Consider the following 26,933-nt stretch of genomic DNA (forward strand, 5'->3'; position numbering starts at 1 on the left):
GTATATAGGGAGTTACAGTAGTCGAGGCGGGAGGAAATAAAAGCATGGATGAGTTTCTCCAGATCTGTGGCTGAAATAAAATACTTAACCTTGGCTATATTTCTCAAATGATAAAAACATGAATGAACAACTTTATTTACATGGGGTTCGAAACACAAGTCCTGATCAAAAACTACACCAAGATTTCTGGCTGAGGACTTAACATAGGTTGCTAGTTCACCTAGGTTTGCCATGATTTGAGTTCTGTTTGCGGGGGGACCAAGTACAATGACGTCAGATTTTGTATGGTTTAATTGGAGAAAGTTGTCTGACATCCAGTATTTTATTTCAGCAAGACACTTGTGGAGGGTTGCTATGTTAGACTGGTCACCAGGTCTGATTGGAATATAGAGCTGTGTGTCATTGGCGTAACAGTGAAACTGGACATTGTATTTGCGGATAATGTCACCAAGAGGGAGCATATAGATGGAGAATAAAATGGGACCCAGAATTGAACCCTGGGGGACACCATAGAGAATATTTGTGGGGGATGAACCTGAGCCAGCCATAGTCACAGAGAAACATCTATTAAATAGATAGGAACTGAACCAGTTTAAGGCCACATCAGTGATTCCTGCCCACCTCTCTAGTCTGTTAATGGGCATGTTATGATCAACTGTGTTGAAAGCAGCGCTGTGGTCCAAAAGAACTAAAATGGAGCACTCACCAGCATCTTCAGCCTATAGAAGGTCATTACAGACTTTAAGAAGAGCAGTCTCAGTACTGTGGAGAGATCGAAAGACAAATTGGAATATTTTGAATAAATTATTATCTGTCAAATGTGGTACTAATTGTTTGAACACAACTTTTTCTAGGATCTTGGATAAAAATGGAAGTTTTGAGACAGGTCTGTAGTTATTCAAAGTGGAGGGATCTAGTATAATGCGCTGTGGGTTAGTCTTGGCTACTGTATGCTTGCTGTGAGTGTGTGAGAGAGAGAGAGACAGAAAGAGAGAGAGATGGAGAGAGACACACAGAGAGACACAGAGAGAAACAGAGAGGTGTGAAGAGAAGCAGTGGAGTTTTATTGGTGTACATGCAGAAAGCTACCTGCCTCACGGGAGAGAGGGAAGGGTGGAAGGAAAGTAAATGGTCAGGAAATTGACACAGTTACCCTTCTCCCAATGGAAGGAGCCAGGAAGGAAGAGGTAAATGGAGGGAGGGAAGGCAAGAGAAAGATGGATGGAGGGAGATGGAGAGAAAAAGAAGTTGTTCAGAGCATTTTGGTCTGTGAGGTCAGGCATTGGGTCAGCACCCACTCAATAAAACACAAACAAACACAGCATAATACACGTACACACACTCATAGACTAAAACAGATGTACACATTTTCTGTCTCTCCAGCTCACAGACAAACCCGCCCAGTGGTCTCTTGGTACAGCTACTTTGGTGGTTAGGGACTGGTAGCTACACACATACTGACAGTAGCTGAGGGGAAATAAACAACTTTAAAGTTATACACTAATATTCAACTGCTATTACTGCTACTCCTGATGAGAAAAGATTTATTTAAATTGGCAACTAAGTCTCTGTTTTCCATTTAACAAGCAGCCTGGTAGAAATCAACTGAGTTTAATTAACTCAACAATACATAATCAAGTAGTTCTGTGATAAATTAATTTGTTTTTAATATATTAGATGATAATGAAATTGGTTTCTGAAGCTCTTGCAGCAGTGTCTGGCCTTTCTTACACCTGCGGAAAGTTTGTGGTTCAGTTTTAAGACTATTTCACAAAGGCTGGCACCTCTGCACCCTAAAGTGCCCTTCAAAATTGGAACATTCTGTGATCCGATTTGAGATTCGAGGACAAATACTCTCTCCCTTGCTTGCCTGACTTGTTGGCAATGATGCCCGCATCTTGCTGCAATGATAGCAGTCATTTTTAATGGCCAGACTGATCTCTTTGCACAAAGTTTTTCAAAGGATGTTATATGTGCCACCATTCAAATGATCTTATATGTGCTACAATAATAATCATTGGGGGGAGCGTTAGTGTACTGAACCTTCACCACAAATTACTATCCTGTGGGAATAATAATGATACATATAATTTACATATGCATGACCATGACAGGTGCAAAGAGGTTTTATTTTTTGACCAGCGCTATTAGACACATTTGCGCTCATTGCGCATGGTTAGTGAATTGTGCATTTAGATTTGTAAATTTTGGTGGCATTTTTGGCTCAGAATTGGGGAAGCAAAAATTATACAGATGAGAGTGTCCATATATTCATATAATTTTATTTTATTATATAGGAAATATTTAAAAGTAAGATTACAGGTGTTAGTTAGATTGGCCTGACTGAAACATGTTTTACAGCAGGTTCCTGTTCTGCAACACATTCATGACACATTACATTACAAAAGTAGGAATTACATAAAGCACAAAGGGTAGATAAAGGGGAAAATGTAGGGAAGGTGGCTTGACAAAGGTAGACATTAGACATGGGACATATAAATTTAAACATACATGAAGTTGGTCATAGGTAGGTGTGTTCACCGTACACTAGAAAATAAGCTGACTGATTTTTTCTTTTAGCATTCTTTTTTTATATCCATTTTCATTAAGCTATCAGCATGTACACATTTGAAACACGTTGTTTGATCTGCAAACGGAATAAAAAAAGATTGCTAAGAGAAAAATAAGTAATTTTAGTTTTTTTTAGTATGCAGTGAACAATCCTACCTGTGGAAATTGTTTACTCCTGCAGTCACCAGCACCTTAAAAAGAAACACATAGCTGTGCACAGGACACATGCACAGTTAAGAAACATGAAATTGGTCTCCTGTGGTGCAGTTTAGGTCCATTTGTTTTACTCTACCAGTGGAGCTGTCCCTGCCTGGGGTGGGTGGCACCACTGACTCGTGGCAGGCACACACACACACACACACATTCAGGCAGACACACACACACACCACCGCCACTGAACTCCATCCCATCCCTAGCAGATGTGATTGTGTGCCTGAAGGTCTGTATCAGATCACTCATTGATCTGGTAAATTATGTAGTTCACATCACATATGATTTGATCTGCTAAATTATTTTTCATCAAAACACAAAACCTTTACTGTGTTCTCTCTTCCCTCTCTTTTTCTTTCTTTTCTCTTATTTCTGTCTGTTTATTTATCTCACCACCCCTGTCTCTCTCTCTTTCATGGTAGTAATAATAATGAAAAATCTCTTTTCCCTGTTGGCAATAAAGAGACCATCAGATACGAGGGAGGGAGAGAGAGAGAGAGAAAGAAAGAGAGAGACAGAGAGAGAGAGGGGGGTCTCACAATCGCATTAGCCAGACTGCATGGTTGCTTTTTTGGAGAAAATAAAGAGAATGGCGTGTGTGTGTATGTGTCTGTGTGTATGTGTATATGTGTTTCAGTGTGTTTGTGTGTTTCTGTTTATGTGTGTGTGTGTGTGTGTGTGTTTGTGTGTTCTCAAAGGAGAAAGCACTCTGCTGATATTAGCTAGTTCTTCATTCACTTGCTAATGTGATTTCACTCTATACACCACACACACACAAACACACACACTCCCACGGGAATAGACCTTGAATGTCAGAGACCCTCCGTTCCATCTCTCTCTCTTTCACTCTGTAAAATAATTTTGGTTTTGCCTCATAAATCTCAAGACCCATAAATCCAGAGATAAACCGTTACACAGGCAATAGAGTATGCTGTGTATGTGTGTGTGTGTGTGCGTCTGTGTGTCTGTGTGTCTGTGTGTGCATGTGTGCTGAAAGTTCGTTTTTGCAGGACTGAAGCATTACAAATAAGATATTGGAGAGAGAGCAAGAGAGAGAGTGCAAGGAAAGACGAGGAGGGTTGGAGGTTTATTTACAGAACATAATATTTGCTTTTTTATGCTGGCTGCTTTTTTATCCAAAGCTTCTTACAGTATCGTGAGTGCATACACTGTTTAAAAAAGATCTGTTATTTTCTTTAGTTTCATCAGTGAGTGCATTTTGGGACATCACATGTCTTTTCAACATAAAATGTGAAGATGTGTTGATAGCAACACATGTTGACAGAATATGCTGCCATGAACCTTCCTAAACTACACTGAATAATAGAACTGCAACGATTAATCGATTAGTTGTCAACTATTAAATAAATCGCCAACTATTTTGTTAATCGATTAATCGGTTTGAGTAATTTTTTAAGAAAAATAAGTCAAAATTCTCTGATTCCACCTTCTTAAATGTGAATATTTTCTGGTTTCTTTACTCCTCTATGACAGTAAACTGAATATCTTTGGGTTGTGGACAAAACAAGACATTTGAGGACATCATCTTGGGCTTTGGGAAACACTGACCGACATTTTTCACCATTTTCTGACATTTTATAGACCAAAAAACGAATCGATTAATCGAGAAAATAATCAACAGATTAATCAAAAATGGAAATAATCGTTAGTTGCAGCCCTACTGAATAATAATGAAGTGAATACAAATGACACCTCCTTTTGATGAGTACATTGTTTAGCATAGGTGGCCCCAATGGGAAAGGTAACCTCTAACTTCTAGAGATACACAGGGAATGGAACTCCTAACTCTATCAATGGCTGTCAAATGCAATTTTTGGTTGGGTTTCATTGGCCATAGGCCCACTGAACTTGGTGCGTAAGGGACAATGTAAACCTTCAACTCAAACCCACTTAAACTGGAGTTGTTATGTTTCCATGGCACAGCAGAGTTATGTAGAATAGATGTGTAGTGTGTGTGTTTGTGTTGTATGTTTGTTGTGTGTCTTTTGAATGTGTGCAGCATGTATGTCTATTTGATATTTCCCAAAGTAGCTGTTTCAGGGAAACTATGGTTATATTTGAGTGATAGAGATGGAAGGAGGGGTAAGAAAAAAGACAGAAGGAGTGGTGTGCAGGCACTTAAAGAAAATGGTTCTAAAGAGATAGAAAAAAAATGGAGTGAGAGAAATGGGGAAAGGAAAGGTGAAGGAGGGCAAGGAAATAACACAGAAAGGCAAGCAGGAAAAGGGGAAGAGAGAGCGAGGAAGAGAAAGCTTAAAAAAGTGGAGATGAGGGGAGAGTGACAGAATAGGCAAAGAGAGAAATACAGATGAGATATAGATCAGGGATGGAGAAAGCGATTAAAGAAATGGTTGTGGGGCTTTTAAAGGAGATGGCTACCGTTGGTGCTTAGAGTGATATTGAACTAGATGTTGGAGAGAGAGAGAGAGAGAGAGAGAGAGAGAGAGAGAGACAGAGAAAGGGAGTAAGTTACAGGAAGAATGAGAGTAGAGATGGGAGGAAGGGGCAGCGAAAACAGACACAAGAGGAGGAAAAGGGGGGAAAAGGAGAGATGGGGCAAAATTACTAGAGAAATGGAGGGGCACAAGAAGGGGTGAGAGAGTGGAAGGATGAAGAGAAGGGTGGAGAGATAGAGTGATTAGAGAAAAGGTTAGGAAAGGGCAGGGAACAAATTCAAGATAACAAGTAAAGGAGCATGGAAGTAGGGATAAGGGTGAGAGAACGAAAGAGAGAGGAGGGATGGAGACAGAAAGATGAGGGGAGAGGTTAGGGGAGGGTAGAGAACAATACGAGATGAAAAGAAAAGGAGAAGGTGAGAGGGTGAAAGAAATAGAGAGGAGGGATGGAGAGATGGAAAGATGAGAGGAGAGGTGAAGACGCAGGTCTATAATGGAGGATAAAAGCAAGGTAGAGAGGGAAAAGAAAAAGATGAAAGGAGGGTTGGGAGGAGGGAGAGATAGAGGGTTGAGGGAGGGCAGGTTCTTACAGGAACGGAGGTTGTTTTTGTTGATAGAAAGCTTAATAAATTAAATGGTGTGGAGAGAGAGACAGAGAGAGAGAGAGACGGAGAAATATAAAAATATTTAATTTATTTTAATTTTAATAATAAAAAATAGTTGAATAAGGCAATTAAAATGCCAATGCCAAAACACATATTAAGGTACCACAATATGTGTTGTCCAAGCGGGAAAGGAGGGGAGAAAGAGAAATGGAGAGATAGAGAGATGCCAGTGGGTGGAGGGAAAGAGGAAGAGGGTGGAGGGAGGGCTGGAAGGGAGGTGGAGAAGAGAGATGAAAGAGGTAGAAAGGAAAGAGGAGAGATAAAAGAGGTAGAAAGGAAAGAGGAGAGATAAAAGAAGGGAGGAAGTAGAAATGAGGGGAGAGAGAGAGAGAGAGAGAGAGAGAGAGAGAGAGAGAGAGAGAGGGGAAGATGAAAGGATGAGAGTCAAATATAAGGAAGGCGAGAGGGGGACGGAAAAGAGCTAGCTGTATGAATGCCAGAGAGAGAGTGTGAGGGAGGAGGAGAGATGAGGAGAAGCAAAGATGATGGAGGAAAAAAAGAGAGATTTAGGTGGATAAATGCCAGAGAGAGAGAAGAGAAGAGAGGATGGCAGAGGGAGGGGAGAAGAGGAGGAAGAGGGGGGGCAGTAGGAGATGAGACAGAGTGGAGAGGAGAGGAAAGAGAGAGTTAGGTGAATTAATGCCAGGGGAAAGGAAGGTAAGAGTGGATTGAGGGAAGAGGGGGAGGAGGAGAGATGAAAGAGGAAGGGAGGGAAAGGGAGGAAGGAGGGAGGGGAAATGAGGGGAAGAATGGTAGCTGCAGGACAAGAAAAAAATGTGTCGCAGCGGCAGCAAGGAGGTTTGGCTCTGCTCCATACCTGACGGAAAAGCTGGCCTTCCCTTCCTTCCTACCTCTCTCTTCTTCCTCCTTTACTTCAAGGAATCTGTAAAGTACGAAGGGACGATGCACAGCTGGGCAGTGTGTGAGCGTACATGGGGAGGGAAACTGAAAAACTTGCAGTACAATTTTAACAGTAGCCTTCCTACTTGCCTCCTGTTTCACTGTTTATGTAGGCTATATGGTGATCTATTTTGCTATCACAGGTTAGCTAACTTTAGTTTAGAGGCGGCACCGTTTGCCTGCCAGCACTGAGGTTCAGCTGACATCAAAATAAAGTCAAGACTTGACATTGCAAATAACATGACAACATATGGTTAGAAAGTCCATGAAATGCAGGTAGGCATGTCACATAACAAACCCTGGCATATTGTCCCTTCCTACATTCCCTGCTTTTCTTGAGGAGGGGAAGGATTTCTTTGCTCCTGTAAATAGGACACGCCGTGCAGAAAAGGAGGCGGAGTCAAGCAACGTTAATGCCAAAAAGTTAATGGAGCCATGTGATATGAAGGATTAACATTAGGACTTGATCCTAGCAGTTGAGAAATCAATCAAAAAAATAAGATGTCAGCGTAGCAGTAGATGTTTCTGAACTACTGAGGTTACCTGAATAGCAGCTAACTGATCTTCATCACAGATGTTGAGATTTTACACTTTGACATCTGATTTTGCCAAGATTGTTTTTGCATATTTATTCTGACCACCAATTCTAGTCTTATGTAAAGGAAACAAAGAATTGTGGAATACATGCCAATGTCAAAGTGTGACTGACCTTTTGGAAAATCGAAAACATGGCTTTTGACTGTGCTGAATAAAACACGCACCTGAATGATACAGTTAGCATCACTAATCTCTGATTGATTTATATGAAGAACCTCCTTGCATTTTAATGTATAGTATTCTATGTTATTCATATCTCTCTGTCTATTTTGGAAAAGTGGTCTGTCTATCATAGTGTCTCCATTTTCTTACAGACTGACTGGCTTTCTGGGCTCTTCTCCAGTACAAGAAGCATGTTTTTCTTCTTAATTAGCTAATGTTGTCTGTTTGTTAGTATCTTAAGACATGAATATGTTAATCTCTAGGATGCTATAGGTTGACAGGCTTTCAGGTCCTTGCTCTAGCCAACAACTGAGGAGGTGTTTTCCCTGAATATTTAACATGTCAGTTTGTTAATATCTCAACACGTTAACACGTTAATCTCCCTGTTTCTATAGGTTAACAGGCTTCCAGGTTCCTCCCCCAGTCACCAGTACAGGAAATGTCTTCTCTCTGAGGTTGACGAGTGACTTTGCTGTCTCTGCGCATGGCTTCAAACTCAACTATGAAGGTAAGAAACTGTGTGTGTGGGTGTGCGTGTGTTTATGTGTTCATGCATGTGTGAAGGTTGTCCAGTGATTTTACAGTGTCTGCACATGGATTTAAACTCAGCTACAAAGGGAGCACACAACAGTGGGTGGGTGTGTGTGTGTGTGTGTTTGCTTGCTGTGTTTTGCTTGTTTCTGAGTCACTTTCAGTTGCCCCATTTTTCCCTCCAATTGAATTTGAGCTACTGCTTACTAAGAGGGATGCAGAAAAGCCACAGCAAAATGACTGCAGAAGTGAGCTAAAACAAAGGATTACATTTTACTCCATTTTGTTGGTGGGGACATAAATGATTTCTGCATTTTTACAATCAGTATACGTGTGTTCACAAGTCCTTTGAGGGGGGCCATTCAGACTCAGAAACTTTTCAAGGAGAAGCACCGTGTTCTGAACTCAATCCAAAGTTTTTTGACCCCATCCCCTCAGTGTAGGAGAGGTCTCACTAATAGGCGACAAGTACATCCCTTTTCAGCAAGGGAGGCTGTCAAACTTCCCCAGTCAAGAGAGAGTTAGAGAAAGGCAAGTGCAGAGTCTAACCCAGCATGAGAGCCTATTGAAGCCATATAGGTGTGCAGGAGAATTTTCTAGTGATTTTTTCCCCAAATGCTAAGGTGGACTGAAGTCTCTAGGCTGGCCACAGATATTGAAAGCATACTGTATTTATACGGAGATGCTTTTCTTATTCAAATACAGAAGTAGTGGTACCATTTTCACAGCTGGTAGAAGAGATATGACCTGAAGTGGTGGTTAAAATTAGAAACCTACCATGTTCCAGCACCGTGTCCTGTGTGCATGAAAGATTACAGATTAGATTTAGATTAGCAAAACTTTGATGTCCTCAATGAGGCAGTTTGTTCCGGAGCATAAAACAGAAGAGCATAAAACAGTCTACCGGAGGCACATATATGACACTGAGCGAAGCGACAAAACAAACAAGTCCACAATGTAGCTGTTTGGTATTCGCTGAATGGTGCTTTGAGGTGACAGCAGCTGACAAGGTGACTGAACTTTCTGACCCATATGGTACAAGGACATACAGGACCTCACGTGTCATGCAAAGGACATACATTTAGACAGTGGATAATGCACATAATCAACACAAAACAATTAAAATACAAAATCAACGGTGGGCAAACTTGTCTTTATTATAAAATTATTCATCACATACTCAGTAGCAGCAGTGACCTTCTGTATGATAGAGGTAGAAAGGTAGTTGTGGGCATTTAGTTCAGTAGTCCCGTATTCCACTGGGATACTAATACTGAATAGTAGTGGATCATGGATTGTTACAGGACACTCACTGTTACCAAGGTAGCACAGGTCATAGTTTGTGCAAGAAGCTAAAATTACACTAGATAGCGTGAAAACAACATACGTAATAAAAAGTGTGTGTACTAAAAACGGATTACAGAGTCACATTACAGGTTTTTATTCAAACCAAACACTACACCAGCTGATTTCAGATTAGTTCTTTCTCTGTGGTTGAAAGTGTGATAATCAGTTAAATCAGATGGTGTAGTGTTTGGTTGGAATGAAAACCTGCAGATTCTTCCTTGGCACAGGACTGGACATAGTTGAGGCCAGAATAAAACTGGGGGCACCACTCCCATTGCATTGGCCACACCCAGTGTATTAAAAATATCTTCTGTTTTCCATTTCGATCTACCTTAAAAGCTTTGCAGCTGTGAAACAAATCTCTATCAAATGGAGGTATTTATCAAATGAGCCTTCCACTGTTTTGAAGCTTCACAGATAAGCTAAATAGAGTACAAGGGTGCCCAACCAAATCGGTGTTTTGCTGAGATATTCATCACATGAAACTGCCAGCCAGCGAGTTACAGTTGGCTTCCCATTAATTTGTTAACTTGATAGTTTTGAGGATGCTTTGTAAGTTTCAGGAAATGTTAAAGATTATTCAGTTGAAGAGGTGGTGAAACAAAGATTTATATTGTTGGTAGATTTGATTTAATTTAAGTACAAGAAACTGAAGTTGCTGTGGCTGGCTTCACATTTTATCTAAAGTGAATATACTGTATGTTGGTAACTATTTTGTTAGCCAACTCTCCGATGAACACACACACACACACACACACACACACACACACACACACACACACACACAGACACACACACATACACAAGCAGCGAGGAGAGGAACAGACACACAATATGTGTACATACATGTACACACACACACACAAACACACACACACACACACACACACACACACACACACACACACTACACCCTGTGGATGTCAAGTCTATGTTTGTCACAGCTGGTTGCTGTTGTAAATGATATGACACGCTGCTAAACTGTCTCTGTGTATGCCCCAGGTTGTGCCTCTGCATGCCTGGGCGTGTGCTGTGCTTGTGTGTGTGTGCATGTGTGTGTGTGTGTGTGTGTGTGTGTGTGTGTTTGTTTGTTTGTTTGTGTCTTATTGTCTGTGTCTGTCTGCTGCTCCCCTTAATGATGATATCACTGGCTGGAAAATGCCTTGGCTTAACCCTGCACACATGGCTGTGTCTGGTTTGTGTGTGTGTGTGTGTGTGTGTGTGTGTGTGTGTGTGTGTGTGTGTTTGTAAATGCAATGTCCAAGCAGTCGTCCCAGATTCACTCAGTGGCACAAGTCTCGCCTCGATCCTTGGCCCATGTTCACTCTGTGTGTGTGTGAGTGTGTGAGTGTGTGAGAGGGAGTTTGTTCTCAGTGAGAGCATCCAGGGGACTTATATGAGCCCCTGCTGCTGATACATTCAGCTGTTTGGTTTACTGTATGTATGTGTGTGTGTTTGTGTGTGTGAGTAAGTGTACAAGAGAGTGGCAGACCCACACTTTGCACTTGCAAAAATTCTTTGTTGGTAAAAGAGGTGAGCTTATAGTTACATTTCCCTGAAATCCCTTTGTCTAACCTCTTATTGGAGAGATTTCTTAGATTTTAGCAAGCAATGCCTTGCCATTATTAGATTCAAAACTTTTTCCTACTCAACATCATTCTTGCTTGTATTGCTTGTAAAACCATCCTAATTTTCAGTCATAACTCTATTTTTTCAATTACACTAAAATACTTAACTACTTGAAAAGTAGTTCACTGTTTTCATCCTAGGTGTCATTCATGCCTGCAAGGACTATTTCTTCCTATTTCCCTCTCACTCCTGTTTCAAAGCCATGAGTCCTGTGCCTGCCAGCAGATAGAAGGCCACGTTACCAATGAAGCTAATTCAATAGCTGGCTCTTCAATTAGCTGAAAGATAGTATTTCTACCAGAGGAGTGAGTTTTACTGACTTCTTTGACTGTTATAATGAGGCTTGCAAGTATAAATTAACTCTACCCAGTAGAACAAAGTTTTCTCTTCTATTGCAGTATAAATACAATAAAAGTCAGAGTTGAAATATAACAGAGAAACAATAGAGACATTCCAGGCCTCTTATGATACCTTGTAATTACAGTGACCTTTTTATAGCCATTAGTCTTACTGTAAACCTCTCTAAAAAGACCTAATATAAATTACATAATAGTTTATGATGGTTGTAGATAACGATAATAATATTCAAATGACAATCTGACAATTGATGTAGTTACAACTAAGCAAGAATGATCCCACTGAGCAAAAGACGTGATTTCAACGTCGTGTCTATGCTTTAGCTCTCATATAGCCCAGGATCATTACGGCTATGTATAGACCTATTTTAGACCAAGCAGTAAATACATTATTACAATGAATAAACATCTGTAAATACCAAAAATATGCACCAGAGAAGTCCTGTAGACTAGCCTGCAAGATAATTATCTGAGCACAAGAAGTAATTTCAACATTGCGTCTATGCGTAGCTCTCATATAGCCTAGGATAATTTTGTCTATGTATAGACATCTAATAAACTTTCACTTTTCAACCCCATTTCAACTTAATTTAGCCTAGACGGCTATGGGCCATTTAGACGTGTTTTAAACGTCTAATCAACGTAAAATTGCTCAGTGGGATAGTAAACCAAATTCTTTATAACTACCATACAGCTATCTGGTTACCTGCAGGCTACAGCTAACTTGCTAACATTACTACCTGTCACTATTTTATGTTATGAAAGCTATTTATATTTGGTTTACAGATTAAATTAAAACATGGTTTAGATGGGAATCTATGAAGGGGGGCAAGTGTTGTCGTGCTGAATCTCCACCTCTCTGGGTAGAGCTGTACGAAAAATCACCCACAAGCAGGGTTTACCAAACCAGTGATATCATCATTAGCACTAGGATTTTTCCTGACGTGATTTTGAAAATCTTACAACACTGGTTTGTACAGGCAAAGAATCTAGGAAAACTCATGGAGGGACATTTTGAAATTGTTCAGTGCTAAAATTCAAGCCTTTCAAGTGAGCAACAGACGATCTGAGACACACACAGAGAGGCTTGCACAGTTGCACACACACATACACACACACACACACACACACACACTGAGGATCTGCGACAAAAACAGAGGTACACATAGAGAGGTACACATTATATCCACAGTGCACAAAAAAAAGAATCCTTGAAAAGAAGAAAAGTTCCTTGAATGATCCTACTCCAGGAGGGAAGGTGACGATTGGCAGGGCAAAGGTAGAGCCTCTCTTTAGCCTGTCTGTGCACCGGTCTGCTTGACGGGATACACTTTGATGTGATCGGCGGACCCCTTGAACATTTCTTCCTGTTCCTCTGAAGACTGTCAGGTCATATCTAATTCATGAACCGGCACATACCATAGAGTGTGTACATGTGCATGTGTGAAAAGGAGAGAGCCAGAGAGAAAGAGAGTGATGTATTATTTAGCATGATGTCGGAGGCGGTTTGATATTGTGCTGATGAGACGGAATCACAGATGATCACAGCACTTAGACACACACGTGCACGCTCATTCACACACACACACACACACACACTCACACACACACACACACACACACACTGTTCTTTCTCAGCACGATCTTGTTGAAGAATTATTCTTTTCCTTTCCTCTCCCTGCTCGTTCTATTCCTTCTCTTTTCTTCTCTTCTTCCCCCTTGCTCCTCTGTCTTCTTCTACTCCTCCTCCTTCCCCTTATTCCTCTTCATTCCTCTCCTCCTCATTCTCCGCTTTCACTCCCTCTTTTGGTGGATTTTTATATTGTTGGATATTACTGGCTTGTATTCACAATGTCAACTGAATACAAACAGCTCCACAGGACATCTATTCTATTCTATTGATACGCTACTGCTATTTTACTCTATTGGAGGCATCCTATGAAAAGCATATTGAGCGGATTTCAGTAACAAATAAGAAAAAGAACTGTATGAGTAAAAGATTGATTTTATTTTATTATAGCATCATACACCATATGGTGCCCAGCACACATTCGCTTACAAGACACTGTAAAACAAAGTCATCAAACAAAAGGTACAATACTGAAAACATAGAATGCATGTTGTCCAGCTACAGTTCACCTTCAAATTACTTCACAAACAATGAATTTCAGTATAGTAGTATCCAATAACTCATTCAGAATTCAGAATAAATAGTGATTCCTTCCTTCTTTCTCATACCTTACGGATATATTGGTCAGTGTCAAAGTCATGTTTTCTTAACAGATATTCAAGTCTTTGACCGTCCTCCATCAAAAATACTGTCAAGAATTAGTTTATCTCACAATTTAAGTGAATTACATATTGTAGATGTGAATAGTTTTGGAGGGTGAAATATCTCTTTCATACCAGGACAGTTTGTTAGCAGCATGAAGCGTTAGAAGCAGGTTCTAACCATGTAACTGCCATGAAGCAGGCGTGTTTTTGTTCTCAATGTATCCTGGGAGAGGCATCCACTTTAAAGCATGTGGGAACCAAAACATACTTGTTAGTAATACAAACACATACACACACACACACACACACACACACAGTACATACATGTGGACCAACAAAATATGTTGGCCTCAAAAAAAAAATACCACACGCACATACACATGCACATGGACACATCTATGCATGCACACACACACACACACACACACACACAGAGCTCCCAGATGTAATCACTTTCTATAGAACATGGACCAGAGAACATGCAATTCGACCTAGAACACGCTACCACGCGGCTAACAAGTCAGGAGAGATTTCATCTCTTTCCTCTAATCCCCAGCCCTCTCTTCTACACTTCCCTTTTTTCTCTTCTCCTCTGCTTATCTCCCCTGCTCTCTTCCGTCCTCTCTATGATATAATAATAATAAACTTTATTTATGTAGCCCTTATCTTAAAGCAGAGCTTACAGTGCTTTGAAAGAGGACAAAAAAGGAATGGTAAAGTATGTAAAATAAAAATACATTATTTAATATGTTAATACAACATATTCACAAGTGGACAAAATCAAACACATTACATATAAGCCTATGAAAGTGAATTTTTAGAAGTGAGCCTCAATTCCTCGGGCAGGTTATAGTCCGGAGTCTAGACTGAGGGACAGTCAGCAGACTCAGATCCTGATCAGTAAAATATTCAATTCTGAATCTAACTGGTAACCAGTGTAGAGATGATAAAATTGTTTTTTCCTTTGACACCAAAAGAATCTATCTGCTGGATTCTGAAGGAACTGGAGACGAGTGACTTCTGACTGAGGCAGCAGCAGAGGAAGCTGCAGGAGTCTAAATGAGATGAGATAAAAGCAGGGATGACCTTCTCCTAATCTGTACACTCCTCTCCTCTCTTCTGCTCCTCTCCTTTGCTCCTCCTCTCCTTTGCTCCTTTGTCTAGCTCTTTTCTTTTTTTTTTTGGGTGTAAAGTTACATTTTGTGCAAACACACAGAAGTTGGTGGCAGCAGGTTAAAAGCTTTGGGAGCTCTCAACGGCCAAATGTCAGTGGCATCCATGGACCCGTCTCCATCTGTGCATTTGTCCATCAGTTACACACCATATCATGGAGAGTGCTACTTATTCACAGAGTTTTCCTGCCAATCCGGTGACCTTCTGGTCACAAGCTCATTTCTCTAAGCTCTAAGCTGCTGCCACTACCATCCTGATATAAATAATTTAGCTTTTCTAAGGGAGACCAAGTGGAAATTTTTACTCCACTGAGAGGTCAGGGCTCAATATCCATCAAATGATGTTTGTCTATAACAGTGGTCGGCAACTAGCGGCCCGCGGGCCAAAACTGGCCCGCCTGTAATAGTATCTGGCCCGCCAGATGACACTGAAAATGTCTGATCTTGCCATGCTTTGTGTCGTGGTGCCGTCGTATATTGTATTCCTTGCAAACTGCAACAACTTCGTTGCAGATTAGACAGACTGGTTTGGCGTTAATAAAATCAGGTAAGATGAATGCATACTTTTCTTTCCATTCTTCTTTGTATGTCCTACCTTCGCTGTCAACTTTTCTTTTCATTGCTTTTGACAGTGACATTTTGTCTTGCTAGCTATCAATGTTTTGCTAATGTCTCTGTGCACACAATGTAACCTCCCGCACAATAACGCGGGTAACGATGTAACGCGAGAGTAACGTACGTCGGATATCCAATCCTGAGTCCATAAAATAATTATTACAATACGTTAGATAGGCTCAAAGAAGTAGTCATTTTCAAAATGGAAATGATACACATTTATTATTAACTGTGTGGAGAGGGGAAATATGAGATTTACACACATTCATGTCTTAAAAGACAGTCTGTCGGTGATTAAAGACAGCAGTCACATTATCAGCAGGTTACTATTATAAGCTGTTTTATAACGCAGCCACAGAGTGTAGCAGGAGACAAAGCAGTAATAACACACTAATAACAGTCTGTAGCAAATTCAAGTTACTTTATTTTAAACAAATAACTTTCTTAAATTACTCTTTTGTACAATATATAATAGTATAGATTAGGAAAAAAAAGTTTTGTTTGGTAGAAAAAAAGGTTCTGTCCAAGATATTATGTTTTGGCCCACCATTCAGTTGCTTGGAAAAAATTTGGCCCGAGGCCAAACGTACTTGCCGACCCCTGGTCTATAATGTTATGGTAGCTACAGACACACTGTCCATCCTGGTAACAGTGGCTAGCATTTCTACCTTTTTTGCTCGTTATGCCAGGTAACATCACAACATTATCAATTGTTACCATCTTACAGTCTGTTAACAGGGGAGAAAGCCAATCATGGTGACTTTCGTGAGTTGGAATTGGCACTATCATGACATGCCAACAAAATATTAACATTTGGTTCACCAATTATTTAAAAATACATGGTTTGGAAAGGCTTTTTTTTAAACTGAAAGATGAGTACAAATCCTGCAGGAATGCTCTACTCCTCCCACTGAATCTATATGTAAGATGATTTTTGGCCATCATCTTGTTGAAAAGCTGATTGCTGTTGCGGGTGCACTTGATGAAAGGAGAGAGAAAAAATAGAGTTCATTCAGTCAGCTATAAACCTCAAGAACACAAGAACACAAAAGCTCACACACGCACACACAAACACCCATACAAACACCCACCCACACAGAGACACACACACACACACACACACACAAACACCCATACATACACAAAAAGCCTGTGTCTGTATTCAAAGCTTATTGCTTCTAGTGGTAACAGGAGAAGCCTAGTGCCTGATTATGGCATATAACACATGCAACAAAGGAATATAAATCATGGAACAATATGAAGGAATATGAGTCTAATTCAGTCTACTTCAATTTCAAATACAGCTTCTTTCATGACTGTAGACAACAGAGATAGAGATGCAGAGTAATACTGAAATGGATAGAGGCAGAACCAAATGAAATGCACAAATGCACTGTTTCCTTTTGCCTCCAAATATAAGGTCAGTGGACACAACCTCCTGAAACAGTCCTACTGGTCCTACTGATGCATCAAGGTTTATGATAGGAATGCCAAATCTATTTAGTCCAATTCTTTGCAAGGAGAAGTTTCATAGATGCCACTGTGGCTATTTTACGCCCCCTAACGAGAATTCAAACAACAAAAAACAAACTTGCACGTCGTTTTTTCTTCTGCACCAATGATGTTTCAGTCCTCAGCCTAGAGAGTTCTTGACCAGTCCCAGCAGTGAAGACAAGCTAACAGCATTCCACCCACAAATTGATGAGTTTAGTCTTCTTGATGCTCGGACACTGAAACTGTCTCCACAGAAGAAACCACTACCAGTTTATAAAACATGAGATTCAAATGATCACATAGCTAACGAGCAGCGTACGGGTGAAAAATGAGAAGCGGCATCTGATGGGGCTGGATCCGTATCTAGAGACAACCATTAAAGGAACATTCAACCATTTATGCCTTCAGGTCTCTCATCCCTTATCAGCACTTGATTGATTGATTTTGACTCTAGTCTGCCTGACTTGAACATGATCTGAGTGTAAAAGTCACCATGGCCACAGTGTGTGAGTGTGTGTGTGTGTGTGTGTGTGTGCTTGCATCTGAGAGCATGCATCAGTTGGTGTATGTATGCATGCGCAAGTTCGAACAGTCTATTTGTCTGTGTTGGCTTGTGTGTGTGTGAGCGCGTGCATGTGTGATTGAGGCTCTGGCCGCAGCTGCTCTGATCTTTATCAAAGAGACCTGAGGGGACTGACAATATCCACTCCTCTATCTATCATCCCTCCATCTCTCTCTCTCATCTCTCTCTCTTTCTGTCCATTGCTCTCTCTATCACCTCAATTCAACAATTGAATCCAGTCAATTAATGACAACATAGGACAGAGAAGGTGACCCTAATATATAGGAAAGGCATGATTGGGGGAGCTATGCTTTCACAGCAGGGGGAGCTACTCTTTTTTTTTTTTTTTTTTTTTTACATTTACATGTCTCTTACATATATAGTAGTAGACATATTTGGCTACATTTACATGTACACAATAATGCCACTGTTGCCAGTACTGCAAGTAAATAATTTAAATCATTTTCATGATTACACAAACTGACAACTCCTCATAATAATCCTGTTTACATAACTGAAGTATTTATTTCAATTATCCAGAAAGAGTTGTGGAAATGGGAGTTTTTTGTAAAAAAAAAAAAAAAATGGTTCCTGCCCTACCACTATCAAATTTAACCAAAACAATTATAGCCATAATTTTGCTCTACCACATCATGTTGTTTGTCTCAGCCTCAAGTCTCTCTCTATTGTAATTAAAAAATGCAATGCTTCAGGCGCTACTTTTGGGAAATCTGATGGAAAGAAGGAGACGACGCTGCAGTTGTTGCACCCTGGCATTTTTAGATGAGGGTGCAGAGTGAGGATTGGTGGGACCGGCTTGTCCTCTGGGACTTCAGTGATGTAGAGTGGAGAGAGAATGATGTGCTTGGTCCGCGCCGGCATGAAAATAAGTCTTTCTGTGTCTGTCTCTCCTGATTTGCAATGGGAGCATAGTCTTCTTTGGGTGTTGTTTTATGACACCTTTCAATGGCAAGATCTGAATTTGTTTACCGCCCTTTATTTTGATATGCTCTTCTGAATTGAATTGCTTTCGTTGACTATCCTTTGGGAAATTGTGATTTCTGATTTATTTGTGTTTGCCATTAGAGCACAACTTTAACAGCTTGTCTGTAGGAGTGACAAACTATGATGGGGCAACAAGACAAGATCATCTGCAAAGAGCAGACATGAGTGCAGGACTGTCTTTATGTTTTTGTAGATCGGAACTATCTGTATCTATCTCTCCCTCTTTATCTCTCTGTTCATTTCACTCTCTCTCTTTCTCCCTCATCCATACTGGTATACACAGCTTTATACACATCCAACACCTGTGCTACACACATACACACGCCAAAGTTTCATGCATTTAAAATGAGAAGGAATATGTCAGTTTTGTCCCTTGAGACACAAGTGGTTTTACAGCCCTGGAGGGCTGTGTGTGTGTATGTATGTGTGTGTGTATGTGTGTGTTTTATGTATTCTCACGTGTATTCTACCTGGCAAGTGTGAAGTATGTGAAGCTATGAGAGGGGAGGAAAGGAATAAGAGAGAATGTAAGAGAGAACGAGTAAAGAGAAGCAGTGAGGAGAAGAGGGAGAAGAGGGAGAGGAATGTAAAGAAGGGAGGGGAAGGGAAAGGAAGGTAAAAATAGAAGAAATGGAAGTATGGAGAGAGAGGGGAGGAGAGAGGAGGAGACGAGAAAAGAAAAGCTGGGCAGGAGAGGGGAAGAGGAGAGAGCAGAAGAGAGGAGAGGATAGGAGAGGAGTTGCCTGTAATAATGTAATGTGGTCTATGCTTTCTAGTTGAGCAGGAGAAATCAATGCTGCTTTAAGTCTGCGTGTGTGTGTGTGTGTGTGTGTGTGTGTGTGTGTGTGTGTGTGTGTGTGTGTGTGTGTGTTTGTATGTGTTCATTATCTACAGTGTGAATGCAGCTCCTCGCCGCTCCAACTGCTGCAAGGTCAGCTTCAACGCAGGGGCATCAATCAACACGCGCGCACACATACACACATACACACACACACACACACACACACACACACACACACACACACACACACACACACACACAGTGACAGCAGGTGTGGAGAGCAGATTGTATGAAACAGAATTTTAAAGGAAAATAGGGGTGTTATTGAGTTCACGTCCCTGTCTACCCATCTTTCTTTCTCCGAGTCTGTTTTCCTCTGCTCACTTCAGTGTGCTTTATTGGGTTAGGACAGTGTCACTAAAGCATCTCAACACATTGGGAATTCATAAAAAAATAATATAAATCTCAGTCAATACCTGCCTCACATGTGTATGAGTGTATTTGTGTGTGTGTGTGTGCGCGTATGTGTGCTTTATACTACCTCATTAACAAATAATCTGTTGCTGTGTATTCAGCTCCCGTTGCTAGCTATATCAGTAAATATCAGAAGTTCAATGCCAATGGAGATTTCTGTCAAAAAAAAATAAAATTGAATGAACTATACAAGCAGAAACTCAATTTCTACCTCTAAAAGTCTCTTGTACTCCCGTGTGCTACTTAAACCCTTTCTATCTAGAGTCTTCCTCTCATGAGCGGCAGTGCTGCGCTCGTTCAGGACGCCTTCAGCTGCTGTTCACTTCATAGCTTGTCCGATGAAATCCTCATAAAAAAGCCAACATCTGAGGAATTGTGATTCTCAAGATTTCTAATACATTATCAATGGTTTTGCTTTGTCTCAGCACCTTGAAACATTTGCTGCACACAAGAGCCTATTTTAGCTACAAGTTTTTTGACATGGTTTGGTTTTGATATGGTTTCAAATATTTTTAGTACTGTTTCTGTCTGAAATGTGTTTTGATAGGTCATGGAAATTACATAGCACAGTGAAAACCCTCACCTGTTTTGATTCAAGTAAATAAAATATTAAAAACACCACAACTTTGGAAGAAGTCCCACTGCCTCCCTCCCCACATAACATGCCATGGACTTTTAAAATCTATCAGATATCCCACTTTGAATTGAATTTGGCACATAGCGCCCAGTGCCAAGATGAAGAAAGTTTTGACAAATAATATATTAATTTAATATCTGGATAATGTAATATAGTGAAGGTCTGCCAGATCTTTGAGTGTCTGGATATTCAGAATAGGTGACTGGCACCAAAGAAAGTCCAGCGGATTAGTTAGGCATTTAGCTTACACTCTTATCCGGAGTGACAAACAATGAGCGAGCGCTTCAGTGTCTTGCTAAAAGGCACTTTGACAGTGCAAATGGCGGTTGATGACCACAGTGGTGTTTGCAGGGATTGGATGTGGGACCTTCCACCCAAGCCTCTTTGCTTCCCTAAAAGCAAATGACATATTAACCCGATGTCTGGGTGATAGTAAATAATTTCATAATGGAATGATATGAAATGAAAATAGCTGCCAAATCCATCAGTGTCTGGACACCAAAGACTGTCCATAAAATGATGTATCAAAGTGATACCTAGATAATTTAATTACAGCAAATGGCTGCCAAAGCTGTCAGTGTCTGGATAAGCAGGATAGGTGCCTGACTTGAAAGAAAGACCTGCAAATGATGCATTAATCTGATATTTGGATGATACTGACTAATTTAATGAGGGAATTATATTAAAGAGCTGCCAAATGCCTTAGTACCTGGACAGGATAGGTGTCTTACACAAAAAATTGTCCAAGTAATGATATATCATTTTGATCTGTGGATAATGTAATTACAGTAAAAACCTCTGCTCCCAGATCTTTCAGGGCCTGGATTGGTAGGATAGGTGCTTGACACTAAAGAAAGTCCAGCAAATGATATATTAACCTGATATCTGAATAATATTAAATAATTTTATGATGGAATTATAGTGAAAAGCTGCCAAATCTTTCAGTGCCTAGACAGGATAGAAATTACATCAAGTGATATATTGATTTGATATTCAGGTCTGTCAGACAACCACTGGCCACCTGACTAAAATATAGGCCACCTTGGTACATAGTCATTAGCACTATGTGTGTGTGTGTGTGTGTGTGGGAACGCCTGTATGTGCTGCGTTAGTGTGTGTGTGTGTGTGTGTGTGTGTGTGTGTGTGTGTGTGTGTGTGTGTGTGTGTGTGGGAACGCCTGTATGTGCTGCGTTAGTGTGTGTGTGTGTGTGTGTGTGTGTGTGTTGATAATAATACTGCCTCCTGGCCAATGTCAGTCCATTATTCAGCTTTATATCAGCCAACCAATCAAACGGCCTCCCTTCAGGGTCACCACCTCGGCCCATCCAATCAGCTACCTCTGCCAAGCAGGAAGGAATGTCACCTGATTAGCATAACCAGAAAATGAGCAGGGTCATGCTGACTTGGCAGTTTCTGATGGCATGAGTGAGACAGCAGTCCGTGGCAGCATTTACACCGTCAGAAAATATACCTCAACACTGTCAGCCAATCAAAGACCATTTTCACCAAATGTAACGCCATCCTATTAAATAAAAAGTGATAAGGAGCATCAACGAAATGTTCTCTAACCTCTCTGAGCTGCTCCCTGTCAGCAGATTTCATGATTTAAGGGCAGTCCATGGGGGGATTTCTCTCAATGTTTAATCGTCTAATTGTTAAAATGACTATCAGCGCTGTATTCTCCAGCCCCTTTACTGTTCTTTCTATCTGCAGATTCTGTTATTTCCCTTCCTCGTTGCTTTTGATGTCTAACCTTCTGGTCTCCCAGAAAGGAGAACTGCAGTATGGCAAAGGAAACACTATCACCCCACTACTACTTTGTTCATGAATTGATTCATCGGATTGTGGGTTTTTTTTTTTTTCCCTTTCAAATTGATGTTGCTTTTGATATAGTGGCTGACAATATGTGACAGCATGGCTTGACATGTATTTTGAGGCTGGAAAAGTTTTTTTTTGTGAATCTCTGTTTTGAGTTGAAAGTTGAAACACAGTTTATTTTCCATGCAAAAGCTTAATACTCTTATCAACAATCTGTGATTTAAAAAAAAAAAAAAAATTGGCTCGCATGTTAATGAGTTTCGAGGCTTCAATTAAAATGCACAGTGCAGTAGGGTAGATAGTCAGACATAGTGTGGCTCACTTAAGCATGTTGTTCAACTTTATGCCTGCTGCCGAGTTAAAAGCTTATATGTCCATAATGTGAACTAACAAAAACATCCTTGTTTTTAGCTTGACCACCACACATTTTCACCATGCATCACCATGCAGCTAATGGTTTTTGAATTTTCTCAACCCATAGTGAAACTTGTTGTCATTAGTTTTCAAGGCATTTAGGGTCCTGGAACTTAGTGCAGTGACCATGTGTTTTGACTTAAGAAAAAAAAAAAGAAAGAAAGAAAAGATCTTAACATCAGATTTTGGTCACATGCAGTTGGTGGGAAAAAAGAAAACCTGTCTTTGGTACAAAAGAAAATAAAAACTCATTAAAATAAGCCTTTTTTAACTCCGCAGCAGATACATGTAGGAGTAGGAGTTTATCTTGTGATGTGTTTGCGTGTGTGTGTCACGGCAGATAGTTGCAATTATTTAAGTTTTGTCTTGTGATGAAACAAACAACTTCTTTACAAATTGATTCCCCAGTGACTGTGGCGTAACTTTATTTTATTAAGTCCCAAGACACACACCCACCCACCCACACCCATATACACACACACACACACACACACACGCACGCACACACAATGCTATGTTACTGAGTAAATCATGTTAGTTTCGTAGAGAGGGAACTCCTGCCGGGCTTTGGCTGAAGCTACACTGCACTATCGGTACTAAGGCTGGAGACAGAAGGGGAGATGAAGAAAGAGATGGAACGAAGAAGAGAGTAGGCGGATGAAGAGAGAGAGAGAAAGAGTGTAAAGGAAGAGGAGAATGGAACGGAACGAAAGACTGGATCAGTACAGAGGCCAGTTGCGTGTGTCTCGAGGCTAGGCTCCCACCATACATTTTGATATTACTTTCACAAGAATAATTTGGAAAGCAATTTTTAACCTTCCATTGATCAGCGTTTGGTTCAGGGCTCGGGTTGTGTGTGTAAACAACTAGAAAAACCATTGTAGCAGACTTGTCATCACAAAAATAGAGGGTTGTGTGTTTATACAACCCTTTCACATACAGACAAAAGAACATGATGGTTCCTTGTTGAACCTTGTTGTTATGCTGTGAAGTAGAACCTGTTGATTTAAGTGTTGATTTAACTCAGCACCCAGAATTGGAACTGTGCATAGCATCAGTAAAAAACATGCCAGTTGTTGTGTGTGTTGTGGAGCTCACTGATGTAGTAATAACCTTTTTATTCCTATTTATTCTTTTAATGTAAAGCTAAACAGGAAAGTAAGGCATTGTAATAATTGCACACCTTGATTTACATTCTGTGTGACTTGAGGCACCGGATGATTATTGCCTTTATACTAGGATGTTTACTCGGCTGTGTCTGTATTGGTTGGTTGGTTATACCGTTCAGGTGAGCTAGGTAGCTTTGAGTGTGTGTGTGTGTGTGTGTGTGTGTGTGTGTGTGTGTGTGTGTGTGTATCTGTCAGTCAGCTTTCCAGGGGGTCTCTTGATGTTAAATTTAATAAGTCACGCTCCAGTAGGCACAGCTATTAGATATCACAGACACACATAAAGCTACAGAGCTTGCTAGCTCACCTCGACTGTGCAACCAAGCAACACACACACAGATGTTGTCGGCACAGAATGGAGAGTGATCACGCACGCGCACATACACACACACACACACACTCACACACACGCACAGACAAACACAGTTGATGTGCTTTTATTAGAAATGCGCAGTATACACCAGAGTATGGCTGAAGTTGTCAGTCACTGGACACGCACACACACATAGACGACTGTCTTTACCTTCAGCACTATGGGTTAACGGTTCATACACCGCTTAACAGAATTAACCTTGCATCGCCTTACATTGCTCTCTCCTCACTTTGTGTCAGTTTGTTTTAGCACAAGAGATAGGTCTATCTGAAGCCATTGTCAGGTGGGAACAAAGGCAGGGGAAAAAAAATCCACACAGCTCCTGTATTTCTTCCAGCACTCACTATCCAGGGTGGTGTGTATAACTCAGGGGCTGATGGGCATCATTGTGTGCATGCGCGTTTTACTGCCTTTGCACCCGTGTAGAAGATAGAGAGGGGTCGGCTATGGTTGTGGTGAAAACGTGGGTGGGTGCAAGGGTGGCACTGGGGTGGGTGGAGTGGCAAATCTGAGGTGACCGACATGATGTGTACATGCATCAGCTCAGAACTACAGCACATACCTAGAAAATGAAAGGAATATTGGTGCACATGTGAGCTCAGTCGTTTAGTATGGAGAAAATGGAATACATTCTATTCTATTCTATTCTATTCGATTCTATTCTATTCTATTCTATCATGTCATGTTGTATGCCAGGTAGAGGTAATGGGAAAGCTTGCCCACCGTTAACTCAATCCTTCTCTTCTCTTCTCTTCTCTTCTCTTCTCTTCTCTTCTCTTCTCTTCTCTTCTCTTCTCTTCTCTTCTCTTCTCTTCCCTCCTGTCTTCTGTAATAGTCAAGGTGATGTCAGGCAAAGTTTTGTCCATGGTTATCTATCAGAGAGAATACCATACTGACAATGGCTGATAGCTGTGACCCTGATACAATAGGCGGAGAGAAAGAAAGACAGAGGGGGAGATGGAAAAAGAGTGTGGGAGTGTATGTGTGTGGGAGAGAGAGGGAGAGTCTGTGCACTGGTATTGATCAGCACAAAAAGGCCTTCTGAGAGGACACACTCATTTACTCAGTTCTGTTCAATGACAACTATGGCAGCTGATGCTTTCTTTTTGATAACCTCTCTCTCTCTCTCTCTCTCTCTCTCTCTCTCTCTTTCTCTCTCTCTCTCTACCGCTCTCTCTCTGTGTCTCTTGCTTTCCTTAATGGATATTGATTTAGTTTTAGGGACATACAGTAAGTTTCTATCTATTGAGCCAGTTGTGTCTTGCTAACCTCTCTGCTTCTAAACTCCCTCTTCCTCTCTCTGAGGTCAACCTATCTTTCTAGCTGACAGTAGCTGTGTGTGTGTGTGTGTGTGTGTGTGTGTGTAAGTAAGTGCAGGTATGTGTGTGTGTCAGTGCAGTGCCGCTTTAGCAGAGTGACAGTGATGTCAGACACATAACGATTTCCTATTGGCTGTCGGCCCCTGAGGCCTAACGACCCTTTATTGATCTAACCAATTAGCATTCACACCTTTAATTAATACTGAAGCCTGACACACACACCACATTCACACACACAAACACACACACATACACATACAGAGTTTTAATTAATAGTGAGGACAGGAGTGGCTGTGAGAAGAGATAAGAGAGAAGAAGAGAGAGGGAAGGAGGGAGGGAGAGATGGATGTGGGAGACAGAGAAAGGAAGGGTCAGAGGAGAGGGAGGGAAGAGGGGATAGGGACCATGACTTGAATCACTGCAGCCTCTTGATATACTGTAAGGACTAATGGTATGCCAGAGCTTAAAAGAATACACTGACTTTTGGCAATATAAACTCTTTGACCAACTTACCTTGGTGCAATGAAAAAATTGGTAGCAGCTTTACCTTTGTGTCCTGTGTGCTTTTGAGATGATGAAAACCAACCTTGCCCCATCTGTATAACATTCACAGTGTGTTAAACTAATAGCACACACTGTAGTGAAGCAAATAAATACAGTGCCAGACACAAAGAAGATGCCGCTACCAGTCGTGTTGCCCAGCACTAAGCTTATCAAAGATCTTAATTGCCAAAAACTTGATGTATTCCTTTAATATGACTTTCACATCCAAGTCAGTGTAATAAAAAGTAATGCCTGTAAACACTGGACTCATTTTGTTTGATCAAGTCTGAGCTGAGCTGATTTGGTGTTGCATTCAAAAGTCAGTCAGCCCTATCAGGTCAGATCAAACGATAGCAGATAGTGTACTGCTATGGATTCACCAAAAGACTCGAGCAAACAAACACGTGATCTTATTCAGCCCTGATGGCTACAGCCTGTAAACACTGGACAATTAGTGAGAGGAGAGGTGTGTGTGTGGGGGGGGTCTTTGTGTGTATGTGTGTGTGTATGTGTGTGCGTGAGTGTGTCTAATGAAGTTCTGTTGGCAGGATGTCTTTAGGGGGAAATCTAATGGTTTATTGAACCGGGCCTCAGAGAAACATTGATCACCGCATCAAGGAGCTATACACAGACACAAACGCACACAAAACACACACACAAACACACACGTGTGCAACAACACAAACACGCACACACAGGCACATATATAGGCACAGATACAGATAGGCACCCACACAAAGATGTCAGCACACACAGACACACACACATAGCGGTGGAGTGGAGGTAAAGGGCTTATAATTGACATCACCAAGTTTCTTTGCGAGCAGTCAGACTGCTGTCATTATCCGTTCATTCAATTACATACAGGGAAATTGCAGGGCTGGAAAAAACCTAAGTACTT

At 40.9% G+C, this 26,933-nt stretch overlaps 1 protein-coding gene across 1 annotated transcript in view; it reads left to right on the top strand.

Moving 5' to 3' along the window:
• Positions 1 to 26,933, top strand: part of LOC139649507 (CUB and sushi domain-containing protein 3-like) — a gene marked incomplete at its 3' end in the record, with an annotated part of 287,088 nt that overhangs the window by 177,528 nt on the left and 82,627 nt on the right. The window contains exon 3 of the mRNA XM_071525930.1: positions 7,918 to 8,030. Coding sequence (XP_071382031.1) covers positions 7,918 to 8,030 — 113 coding nt within the window. The remainder of the gene's footprint in view (positions 1 to 7,917; positions 8,031 to 26,933) is intronic.

This window comes from Centroberyx affinis, unplaced genomic scaffold (assembly GCF_046629955.1).
Source record: "Centroberyx affinis isolate AG114_WGS23_722 - 3 ecotype Tasmania unplaced genomic scaffold, CSIRO-AGI_Caff_v1 ptg001366l_1, whole genome shotgun sequence".
In the NCBI taxonomy this organism is placed as follows: Eukaryota; Metazoa; Chordata; class Actinopteri; order Beryciformes; family Berycidae; genus Centroberyx; species Centroberyx affinis.